At 37.2% G+C, this 12,393-nt stretch overlaps 1 protein-coding gene across 1 annotated transcript in view; it reads right to left on the bottom strand.

Annotated features, from left to right (window-relative positions):
* Positions 1–12,393, bottom strand: part of CSMD1 (CUB and Sushi multiple domains 1) — a 1,210,323-nt gene that overhangs the window by 166,231 nt on the left and 1,031,699 nt on the right. The window contains exon 37 of the mRNA XM_056344568.1: positions 8,488–8,592. Within this exon, the coding sequence (XP_056200543.1) occupies positions 8,488–8,592 (105 nt within the window). The remainder of the gene's footprint in view (positions 1–8,487; positions 8,593–12,393) is intronic.

The following is a 12,393-nucleotide window of genomic DNA, read 5'->3' as shown; positions in this document are numbered from 1 at the left end:
CTTTGTACATACTACTTCTTTGGTCTGATGACGAAACTTATAATATAGAATATTATATCAGAATATCACCAAATAGTATGCAAAACCCACTCATAATTTAATTTATTTGATATACCTGACATTAGGAAGCAATATTACTTTCCCCCAAACAAAGAGAAAGTTGGAAACAGAAGCAAATACTATTCTGAATCCTCATCTTCCATAATTTTAAACATTAAGGGAGGGAGCAACTGGAATTTGTCGAGCTCTCCCTAGGGGTGGATGCAGAATGAGTCAAAAGCTTATGGGTAAAGATTAAAGGGCAGCCCAACATGGCTGTTGTGGGTGTATACTACAGGCCACCTGATCAGGAACAAGAAGTCGAGGCCTTCTACAGCCAATTGGAGGTAGCCTCACAACCACTGGCCCTGGTTCTCATGGGAGATTTCAACCACTCTGACATCTGCTGGAAAGACAACACAGCTGGGCACACACAGTCCAGGAGGTTCCTGCAGAGCATTGCTGATAACTTTTTTACATGGATGGTGGAGGCGGCAACAAGGGAAAGTGTGCTTCTGGACCCTGTACTCACAAATAAAGAACTGGTTGGGGATGTGAAGGTTGGGGGCAGCCTTGGTTGCAGCAACCATGAGATAATGGAGTTCAGGATCCTATATGGAGGAAGCAGGGCAGTAAGTAGGTTTGCAACCCTGGATTTCAGGATAGCTGACTTTGGCCTCTTCAAGGACCTGCTTGGAGGAATCCCATGGGTTATGGCTCTAGAAGGTAGGAGGTCCAAGAGAGCTGGCTGATATTCAAGAATCACTTTCTCCAAGCTCAAGATAGGTGCATCCCTGTAAGTATGAAATCAAGCAAAGGGGGCAGGAGGTCTGCATGGGTGAGCAAGGAGCTTCTCGAAAAACTCAAACAGAAGAAGGAATTTTATGGGATGTGGAAAAAGGGATGGGCCACTTGAAAGGAATATAGGAACACTGTCAGAACATGCACGGAGGCAATGAGAAGGCTAAGATCCATTTGGAATCAAATCTGGTGAGGAAGGTCAAGGACAACAAGAAGGGTTTCTTCAAGTAGATCAGTAGGAAAAGGATGACTAGGGGAAATGTGGGCTGCTCCTGAATGATGAGTGCCCTGGTAATGAAGGAAACAGAAAAGGCAGAGTTACTGAATGCCTTCTTTGCTTCAGCCTTCACTGCCAAGGCTGGCCCTCACGTATCCTAGAGCCTGGAGGCAAGAGAGGAAGTGGGGAGAAAGGAAGACTTTCCCCTGGTTGAGGAGGATCAGGTTAGAAATCATTTAAGCAAAACTGACACCCACAAATCCATTGGCACGGATAGGATGCACGCCCAAGTGCTGATAGATGTTACTGCTAAGCCACTCTCCATCACCTTTGAAAGGTCATGGAGAACAGGAGAGGTGCCTGAGGACTGGAGGAAAGCCAGTGTCACCCCAGTCTTTGAAAAGGGCAAAAAGGAGGACCCAGGGAACTAGAGGCTGGTCAGCCTCACCTCCATTCCTGGAAAGGTGGTGGAACAGCTCATCCTGGAGGTCATCTCTGAACATCTGGAGGAAAAGGTTACTGGGAGCAGTCAACATGGGTTCACCAAGGGGAAATCATGCCTGACCAATCTAATAGCCCTCTATGATGGAAAGACTGGCTGGGTAGACAAGGGGAGAGCAGTGAATGTTGTCTACCTTTACTTCAGCAAGGCTTTTGACACTGTCTTCCATAACACCCTCATAGGCAAGCTCAGGACATGTGGGTGAGATAAGTGGACAGTGAGGTGGACTGAGAACTGGACCTGACTGTGCAACCTGCTCTAGGTGAACGTGCTTTAGCAGGGGGTTGAACTAAATGATCTCCAGAGGTCCCTTACAGACCATTCTGTGATGCTATGATTCTGTGCTTACATAATACTAGCCTAGTTTAGTTAGATAACTAGTTGGTAAGAACCAGTCCAAAAATCTAAAGAACACGAGAGAAAGCAAACAAATTCTGGTATCCGGGGACATACTAGAGAACTTAAATATTCAAGACTCTGAAACACATTAAGCTAGATTGGATGTGACCAGTCAGTAATAAAGGGAAAACATGTTAAATGTCAAGTCCAAGCAATCAAACAAGAACAAGGATTGCTTGGCGCATGCTCTTCAGAGCTCAGCTTCTGCTGTGGAGTACAGGAGAGCACATCAATGTCAAGAATTACAACCCTCTTCCTGACCTTCTCCCACTTACTGCCTCCTAAATACTTTCCTGTCTCCACTGTGCCTTAAGCTAAATAGGCCTCCCTTACATAATTATATACATGCTTACAATTACCTCAAATTCTGTCCAAGCATCACTGCCATTGCTGCTGAAAGAAAATCTTTGCTGGCATATCTGACAATGTGAATGCCCATTAGTGTCTATTTCAGAGAGTTGCAAACTGAACAGCACAAGAATTTCTTGACAGGTTTACCAGAAGTCATCCGGCTTGCTTTTTTGCATTCCTCCCTCCCACTCCTATGTGGCTAACCAAAACATCCTGTTCTTTATTATATTACAAACATCAAGCTGGAGTGAGTTGTTCTTTACATTTTGATGATGGTATATATGAAAACCCAAGCTGTCCCTTCCAAAACTGCATGCTTCAGACAGTAGCCTAAAAAATGCACTTATTTAAATGAATTACTGCAAGAGGGATCAGATTCATGTCAACAGATAGTAAGTCGTATAGATATACTGATAGGATCAGGACCTGCTAAATTAAAAATGGCATTTTTATGATTCACACCTGCTTTAACACAGGGAAAAAGAAAAGATTGCTGCACTGAAGAGCCTCATTAAAGATTGAATTGCATGAAGGACCTTAATCTGGACCTACAAAAATCAATATGCTACTTAGAAGAATACATCTTCTCTGCTAGTCTGGTTTTGTCTTTGAATTTATTAGAGATCTTTATCATAGAGAGGTACTGCAAAAGATAGTCATTGTTCTCTAGTCCCCTTACCAGTCCTTTATTTCAGCTCCTGAGAAACTTTAGTACTTTAAAACATGCAATAGAAAAGCTTCAAAAAAGGAGACAGTAATTAAAATTAAGCTTATGTTTTCACACATATTACATCAGATTTGTATAGCAGTAAAACAAAAGCTTACAAAAAGAATGATGCTGAATTGTGCCATCTATCCTAGTTCAGGGCAATAAAGCTAGATGACACTATTAAAATACTGATTGCATACATCAGGATTTTTACTGAAATATTTTAATTCTAATCATTACATTTGGATATATTCACACATATACTTACAGGCATTAGTGGCCTAAACCTACGTGTCTATATTCATCACATATTCAGTTCTTGCTAAAACAAACCTGACTTCAACTGAGAAGTTCAAGCAGCATGCTATATGAGCGAATACTCATTGTTTCCAGAGGGTTTTTTTTGTCTGTTTGCATATTAAAGAAAATATTGAAACTACTACTGAATTAATAAATGAGATTTTAAGACCAAGCTTGAATCATGAGTGCCCACAAATGCAATTGAATTAGAACAGGTACATTTCTAAACCATACCATTCGGATAGTTGCTTCCTTTCTTCATTAAGATTAAAATGAGTACAATCAAATATCAGGAATATTTATTCTTCCTACTGTTGTATATATTAGAAATGCAACAAAGCACATTTTCATTGGACTTGCTGGTGGTTTTGAAAATAATTATGTTACTTATTCTACCACAGTTTTGGAGGAAAAATAATGCATATGAAGGATTAGTCAAATGACTAATTTCTGTCTTTTCTACCATTATCTGTTGCAAATTTTACTGCTTTCTCATCATAGGTTACTGCAACCAGTTTAAAACCTACAGCCTTTCTGAAAACAAGAAAGAATGCCATTCAGTGGTTTTTAACAGTACTTACAATTATATGACCCAAATGAAATTTTTCTAAGACACTGAGCAATAATTTCTTTTGAGGGGATGTGTGTATCTGACTTTGAAAACAAATACCACCCCTCTCCCCAAAGAAACAAAGGACATACAAAAACATCTAAGTCATCATTGACATGATCAAACATAACTGAGTATGACCACTCAACTTGGACAACCAACTCATACCTACATTCTTGATGCCTAACACAAAAACATCTTAAAGTAAATAACATTATACTATTCACTGGAAGACTTGGGTTTTTTTGAAGGCTATAAAGGGAACATATGCACTGCTTAGATTATATACGAACTTAGGTTTGTAGGAGCAGAATGCCCAGATCCTTCCCATGAAAATAAAGACATACATAGAAAAAACCTGCAAATTGAGAGGCCAAGAAAAAGAGACATCGCTAAAAGGAATGTTTTAGGACTAAACACTGGTTCCCAAAATAAAATAAAATATGCAATGTGAAATGAGGATTTGCAAAATTTTTGCCTTATAAAAAGTATTACAGCTTTCACAATTTCAAAGACAGATAGCTTTTTGTCTTTCAAAAAACCTTTAAACTGATAACGTATCAAAGGATCCAGTGTCCTCTGATGCATGCATACAATTTCCATTAATGTTAACTGGGAAATATATACATATAGCTGGAGAAGAACTCTAAGGCTGTATTCCATGAGGAATGTATGTAGCCACGAAGTTTAGTATTTTGGTTTGTTGTTCTGGAATCTAAAATTAAGCCACAATCTCTGTGGACTTCCCTGAAATCTGATGAAAAACCAGAACAACTGGGAATTTTTATTGTTTGTTTTGACTGACAGGAACTGAATACTCAAGAAAACAACTTCATAAGCAAAGCTATCCCCTTTCCACAAAAGAGCAGGAACTATATAGAAGTACATTTGTATTCATAAAGGCATTACCAAATAAGAAAAAAAGCATAGTATAAACTGAATACTTCAAATGAAATCATCACTAAATTTTAATCAGGGTCACAGAAGACCTACCAAATTGCTATTGCAAAATACTTTAAAGAACAATAACATGACATAGTTGAAAATGAAACAAAAAGTATGCCCACCAATTTTACTGCTCTGAGAACTAGTTAAAATTTACCTTTTGGAGTCTTTCTTCTCTATTAAGTCCTTGTATATTGATCGGTAAAACAACATTAAATACCTAAATCTCTGCATTTACGTTCCTGAAGTGCTATGCTGGAGACTTTTAAAGTATAGAAATACATATTAATTCTGGTTTGCTTGCATGATTATGTTGTTGTCATTTTTTATTACTTCTTTCTCTCTCTCTTTTTTTTTTTTTTACAAAACTAAGGGTCAGTTTTTCAGTTCATATAAACTGTCATAATTCTGTTGCATTTTTTAAATGACTCTATGCTGATACTAGCTCTTACTTATTGACAATATTTCCCAGCAATTTTTTGCTCTGTCTTCCTCTCTCTAACCTACTCTGTCCCCTCAGCTTGCTTTTTGTACAGGAAATGAAAGAGGTGTTACATAAATCTTTGTGGAAATTTTTTATTCACCTTTTAAATATTATTTTTTCTACATGACTACATTTTCTTTTGTTGTGACTACATAAAATAAGAGAGAAGTGCTACAATAAACAGTAGAACTGATGAAGGGGGAAGAAGCCTTTTCTTTAGTGCAGGGTCCAGAATCCATTGCTTTTCCTCTGTCCTCAGTGAAGACAAACTGAAAGATGACAACAGAGCGGATTCCTGCAAAGCAGGCTACTGACAACTTCAAAAAAGTAAGAGAGAAGGCCTTAATTACCTGCAATGATTTGAATCCACATTGCTGCTACTCATAAGAATACCCTTATCACAGAGGTATACAGAGAATTTCAGCAAAGGCTACAAACTCTTAAGTTCTCTTCTGTAATTACATTCTATAAACTTTTAACACATGTACTTGAACAAGAGCTGAAAACCATGTATCCGCTTAAGTATTGCGACCAGTTGCCTACATCCTACATCCATTCAAGTCAAGCTCTCCTCTAAATATATACATTAAACAGACGCCTCTGTCCTCACAACACTGGTCTGTTTTTAGTGCTCTGCCACTTTTTACAAAATGTTTAAATATTAAGCTAAACCTGAAAAAAATGACCGTTCTTCCTGGTAATTAGAATGCTGATACAAATCCTTCTACAGCTGCTTAGTTTGTCTTATTAAGTAGAACATCCTTAAAAGTAGATATTGAGGACCCCTGCTATGACTAAGACATTCAGATTTCTCTAAGATGATGAAAGAACCGAGCTGAGGCCTCTTACACTACAGATGAATGCTTCAGCTGCAAAGTATTTTATTTATAGACTATGAATCTAGCCCTCCTTTTTCTTTGCTTTTATCACAAGTATCTGATCTGATGTTTAACATACCATTTCATATTTTTGTGTTTGTTTTAGTAAGAGAACCCCTCAAGAAAAGGACATTTTTATGCCAATTTTTACATTGACTTCTGAACCAAAGGTATTTATTTTTCCAATGCTGCCTCAAATGCTAGGTGACTGAATGATCACAGGCTTTAGAATTCATAATCAAACACTAGCAATATCTGCATCTTGTTACACAGAAGAGTACTTCCTTCTCTGTTTCTTTCTTGATCTAAAAAGGTGACTGCTCAATATAAAACAGCAAATTCTTGCTGTGGGGATTTGCTCAGTTTCTGTATTCAGAGACACACACAGAGGCACTCCTGCTAGCCCTGCAGAGACTGTATAGCCACCTAAGAAAGGAAATAATTCTTTCCTGCCAGCCTATCAAGAGAGAAGTTAACTAAGCTTTGAATGCTGAATGTTACTACCTTGACCTGTACTGAGTTGCACTTCTAAAAAAACCTGGCCTTGAAATATTGGCACCACTGAAGTCAATAGACACTTAAACAGAGCACAGTTGTGGAACTGGCAATTAGGAGACAAACAAAAGCATAAATCTAAGTGACCTTGCATGCTCCCAAACACTTTTTTACTTCTTAACAGAACACATTTTTACCAGGAGTCACAGAGATAATAAAACCGATACAGTAAAATACAAAAAAATGAGCTTCAAAATGTTCATTGTGCAGCAACCTCCTAGAATAAATTTGTGCTTCTTTATATTTCCTATGGAGTTATACTTTCACTGCAGGTTAAGGTGAAAGGCTTGAGGAGGAAAAAAGACTGACCAACTCGGGAGGAGGGCTCCCCAGAAAAAGAAAATCATAAACTTGTCAAAACAGTAAGTTCTAAAAAAATACCTGCAGTAGTAATAATCATATTTTTATGCTACATCACCATTAGAATGTTTTTTATTCAAAAAACCCTACAACATGCTTGCACATGAATGCTTGAAATAAACAGGAAACCAAATGAAAACATAAAACTATTTTGTGGATTATGTTTAGATTAAAATCTTTGTTGTGAGCTGAAAATCTAGCCTTTAAAAATTCTGTACATATTCATATTTTATTTACAATTTTTAATCTCAATCCTAAATAGAGCTTACTAAAAATCATCCATGTATTTACTTATATGTACTTCTTAAAAAGACGAATAACAACATGAACAGTTTTAGACATTAATATTGGAATGCATGTAATAAAAAAATGAACTCAATTTTCACAAAAAAATCTTGAATGCCATTTTTAAGAAAATAGAGCATGTTCATTTTCAAAAATTAAAGAGGATGTACTTTGTGACCTCCATCAAAGCATTCATCAGATTTAAATCATCAACACATTGATTTTTAGAAGACTAGAATATTCTTTGCAATACTTATTTCCAGTTAAAAGCAAAACAATGCAAGCACATGTGTATATTCTATAGTACTTGAAGTTTTTGAGAGAGGTAATAATACAAGCATGCATGCTTGAGTTAAATATGATTATGTGAGGTCATCCATTGATGCTGATAACAGCAGACCTTTGTATTCTAGAGCCAAGCTGCTCACAAAACATTCATAAAGTTGATATATAGCAGAATTTGCCATTAAGCTTCTTCAGTTATTTCGTTCATACTGCCAACAATTTACCAAGATAACTGTAGTGTTTTCTTGTAGCTGTGGAATTACAAGTTTTTTATTATTTTTTTTAATTACAGAAATTTGTTGAGGGAAAAGAATTTGAAGCAAAGGAAAAACACCAAGAAACAAACATATACATGTATGAATAGGAAAAAACGTGTTATCTGTTCTGGTTTCATCTATTTACAAAAAGTGAAACTAACTCTTACTTTTTTTTGTTACCCAAGTTTCAGAACTAAGCTGAAATAAGTTAAAAAAAAAATACCACACCATAATTAAACATCTTTAAAATGTTTTTTTCTGAATTGGCAGGTTAATTTGTTATATGTAGCTAATTTTTGAAAGCTGGTTTACAGCAAGTTGAAATGGCACTTAATTTAAAATTTCAGTTTAATAGATATCACTTATATCAATTCACACTGAGTAGACTTCTGTAGTCAGGGAAGAAAAAGAAACCACAAAAAAAAAAAAACCAAAAAGAATATAAATTCTATCTTTCCCTTTTCACATGCATCTTTCCTGAGCAAACGTAAAAAAAACAAGTAGCCTTACTTTTGTATTCCAGGTGAAAACCAGCTGCTGCCACACTAATGTCAGAATGAAAATGCAGATAAAGTTGATTGGAGGTGCTATTCAACAATGCTGGCACGGTTGTACCTAGAAAAATAAGTTATGGAATAAACTGTAGCATGCTGATATATCAGTTTTATACTGAAAAGACATCACCAGGATTGAATCAGACGGGTTCATTTATTTCTCATTATAGGCATGGAAATCTCAAACTTACTGCTATGTTATGCCTTGTTTTCTCCTCAGCCGACAAGAAAATTGTGATCACAAGTCATGATACTAAAAGGCTATGTGCATACAATAAAACAAGATCCCATCATGTTCAGATGAAACTTTATTGACTTGGACAGAAAAAAGAGGCATAACTAGAAAAAAAAATCATGTAAGGAAAGGATTTGATTATGAGAACAAGCTTAACTGCCATTTGACTTTTTTCCACATATAAAAAAACTACAGTACAGAAAAGAGCCATCCAGATTTTTTCTTTGTGTCCACTCCACATCTTCCCACAATAATATTTCAACCGCTTGTCCTAATTCTGAGGGTATGACAGGAAATGAAGAAGCAGGTGCAACACATTAAAAAAAACCCCAAAACCCAAAACCAAAACACACAACCAAAACCCCCCACCACATGCTAGCTTTATCTAATTGAAATAGCTATTATAAAACTGTGTGCCATGGACTCCAGTGTGTGCTACACAACAAGCTTCTCACTCACCCGGGACATGTTCTTTGCCACTAGCATTGAGAAGTCCAACACATGTTTCTTTGTTACCACATGAATACTACGTAACTCATATTCTACTGTCTAAAGCTGGAACACCTACTGAGGCTAAAAATTACATGATTTTCTATGATTGCCCTCAAAGACAGTATCAAGTAGGTAATGAACTTCAACGGTGGTTGCATAAGAAATATTTTCATTTCCTATGGGGCATTTGCTGTTTCTGTAGTAGCTGTGAGCAGACTAGTTATGACCTTGAAACTCGGGCTTAAAAAGAAACCCTGGAAAGAATTACCTTCATAAGTCTACAGTCTAAACTAGGAAATGGTAAATACTTTTAAACCTAAAACTGTATTAAGCAAAATCTTGAGATAAATGGTGAGGAGCTAAAAGATGAGAGGTTGCCCTTTAAGGAAGGTCTGACATGGAAGCTTCAAGTATGGAAATTCACAAACAGTACACAGCATTCACATCACACAATACTTACCATGGAATACAGAAAATAGTGAAACATCTTCCTGGAGGAAAGACTTTTCACAGTATCCATATGGAATTTGAAATTTATTTAAGGATGTTTAAGGTGTCTGTTCTGTAAGGATGAGGATGTTGACTCAGAATGATTATACTCTTCATGGAACTAAAGTGTTCTTCTGGCAGTTCTGTTCCTTCGTAGGATCTGCTAACATTTAACACCAGTTTTTTAATTCCTTAGAGGGTGATACTCAGTAAGATGAGAAATTATATCCTATTGTATTGTGAGAAATAAATGAAGCTAGAGATTTTAATTCTCATAATTGCCACATTCAATGGCGTACATAGTTCAGGCTGGCAGCCTGTCACAAGTGGGGTCCCCCAGGGACTGATATGGGTCCCCACACTGTTTTGACATCTTCATAAGTAATCTGGATTATGGGATTGAAAGCACCCTCACCAAGTTTACTGATAGCACTAAGCTGAGCAGTGAGCTTGACGTGTCAGCCATTTTACAGAGACACCTGGACTGGATGAAAGAGTGGACTAGCAAGAACAGTATGAAGTTTAACAACAACAAGTGTGAAGTCCTGCACCTGGGTTGGAATAGCCAAAATGACCAGTACAGGCTAGGATCTGTGGTGGGTGTGGAGTAGCCTTGCTGAAAAGGACCTGGGGATCCTAATGGACAACAAACTGAACATGAGCCAGCAGTGCACTGATGCAGCAGCAAAGGCAAATAGGTTCCCAGGCTGCATCCAGAGGGGCATTACTAGGAGAGATAGAGGTGTGATTATCCCACTTTACTCAGCACTCATCAAGCTGCACCTGGAGTATTATGTCCGGTTCAGGTCCCCACAATTCAAGAAAGACACAGACAGACTGGAAGAGGGTCCCAAAGGAGAGCCATGAAGATGATGAAAGGGCTGGAGAACCTGCCCTATTTGGAAAGGCTGAAGGAGTTATGTCTCTTCTCCCTGAAGAAGAGAAGGCTCAAAGGAGGACCTCATCACTGTGTTTCAGTACTTAAAGGACAGCTACAGAGAGGATGGAGGCTCTTCTTTCACAGGCAGCCACATGAAGAAGGTAAGTGTAATGACTACAAGTCACTTTAAATATAAGAAAGATTATTTTTTTTACAGTGAGAGTTATCAGTTACTGGAACAATCTCCTCAGGGACACGGTAGAGTCCTCATCACTGGAGGTTTTTAAGATGCGATTGGAGAAGATGCTAAATAATCTCACCCAGACTCCCTTTTCCACAAAGAGATGGAATCAGATGATCTTTTGAGGTCCCTTCCAACCTGGGCTATTCAGTGATTCTATGATCTAACTGAAATTTTACTGACCACTTGCCAACATCTGCTTCTTCTTGGATTGGGTATATGAAGCATGGAAGATACATTTTAGTGTGGTGACCAGATGTGTCCACAGTGTCCTAGATGTTTTGGACTTCCTTTATCGTCAATAGAAAGAAACAATAATTAAAAGGCAGGAACAGATTTCATGAATAGCAGCTTAGGTGCAGATACCTCCATGGTAGACATCTAACACTCATATAGATGGATACCACGTTAGGATACTGGAGTCTGATTGACAACTTAACCTCTTGATTGAGAAGCTGTAATCTGCAAAACAAGGAACACTCTTAGGAGGCAGTAAGTGCATGTTTGCCTCCCTAAAGGCTTACAAGGGAATGAGGACAATTTTTTTTTACTTTAAGTTTAATTATGATTTTATTTTAGAAATTTATGTACTCTATCCTTTTCAATAGCAATGACAACTAGGAGCAATGTATCTCATTCCAGACATGAACATTACATTGCAAATGGGAAAGGCTGTCTAGGTATCCAAGAAATTTATCACAAAGAATGGAGATTAATGGTAATTTTCCACATTTCTTGGATTAGCACAAACATAGATCAGGGATCACATTCTTACCTTATTTATTTCTAAATTATACTACCATCATAAAAGTAGATTGTTCAGATGTCAACCTCAGTGACTGCTGTATTTGTATGCTTTCTCTGCATATGCCTATACATGTATATACGCATATTTAAGTACATATACATACGTAAAGGAATGTCAGATGTTACCTGCATTTACAATTTTAGATGGAGCTGTAGCTTTTTAGTCTTTCTCTCTCTTTTCTTTTTTTTTAGCTTGAATATACCATAGTCCAGTGAAGCACCGGTCCCAAGCTAGATATGCTAAAATACTGCTGCTTTTCTGGCTTGTTCCACTTTTTTGCTCATTTCTGTGTCTTAAGTAAAATGATCTCTCACTTAAGTTTAGGTTTAATACTTTCAGGAAAAAGTGACTTGTTTGTCAAGAATATCCTCTCACTCAGCTGTGTCTATAACCTTCACTAAGTAGTACAGGACAGACTTTGGCATATTAATGAATTTCTGTCCTTTCATCCCAGGAATTTCCACTCTCCCATAATTCCATTCTGTGACACAATTGGCAGCACAGCATATTTAAAAATACTCATGGGGTGCCTGACATTTATTCGAGTTTTACAAGTTTTGACTTATTGGCTTAAGGGACAGGCTTTATGTAGGTACTTCCATTGCTTAGCTATAAGGACAAAATATCTCTAAATTCAGTTGACAATTTCATAGCCTTATAATGAATGCAGGCTTTAGAAGAGAAAAATATTATTGGAAGGAATATACCCATTTTAGA

The sequence above is a fragment of the Falco biarmicus genome, chromosome 6 (assembly GCF_023638135.1).
Source record: "Falco biarmicus isolate bFalBia1 chromosome 6, bFalBia1.pri, whole genome shotgun sequence".
Taxonomy (NCBI): Eukaryota; Metazoa; Chordata; class Aves; order Falconiformes; family Falconidae; genus Falco; species Falco biarmicus.
Note: the sequence above shows the minus strand (reverse complement) of the source record. Positions and strands in the feature narration are given on the sequence as shown.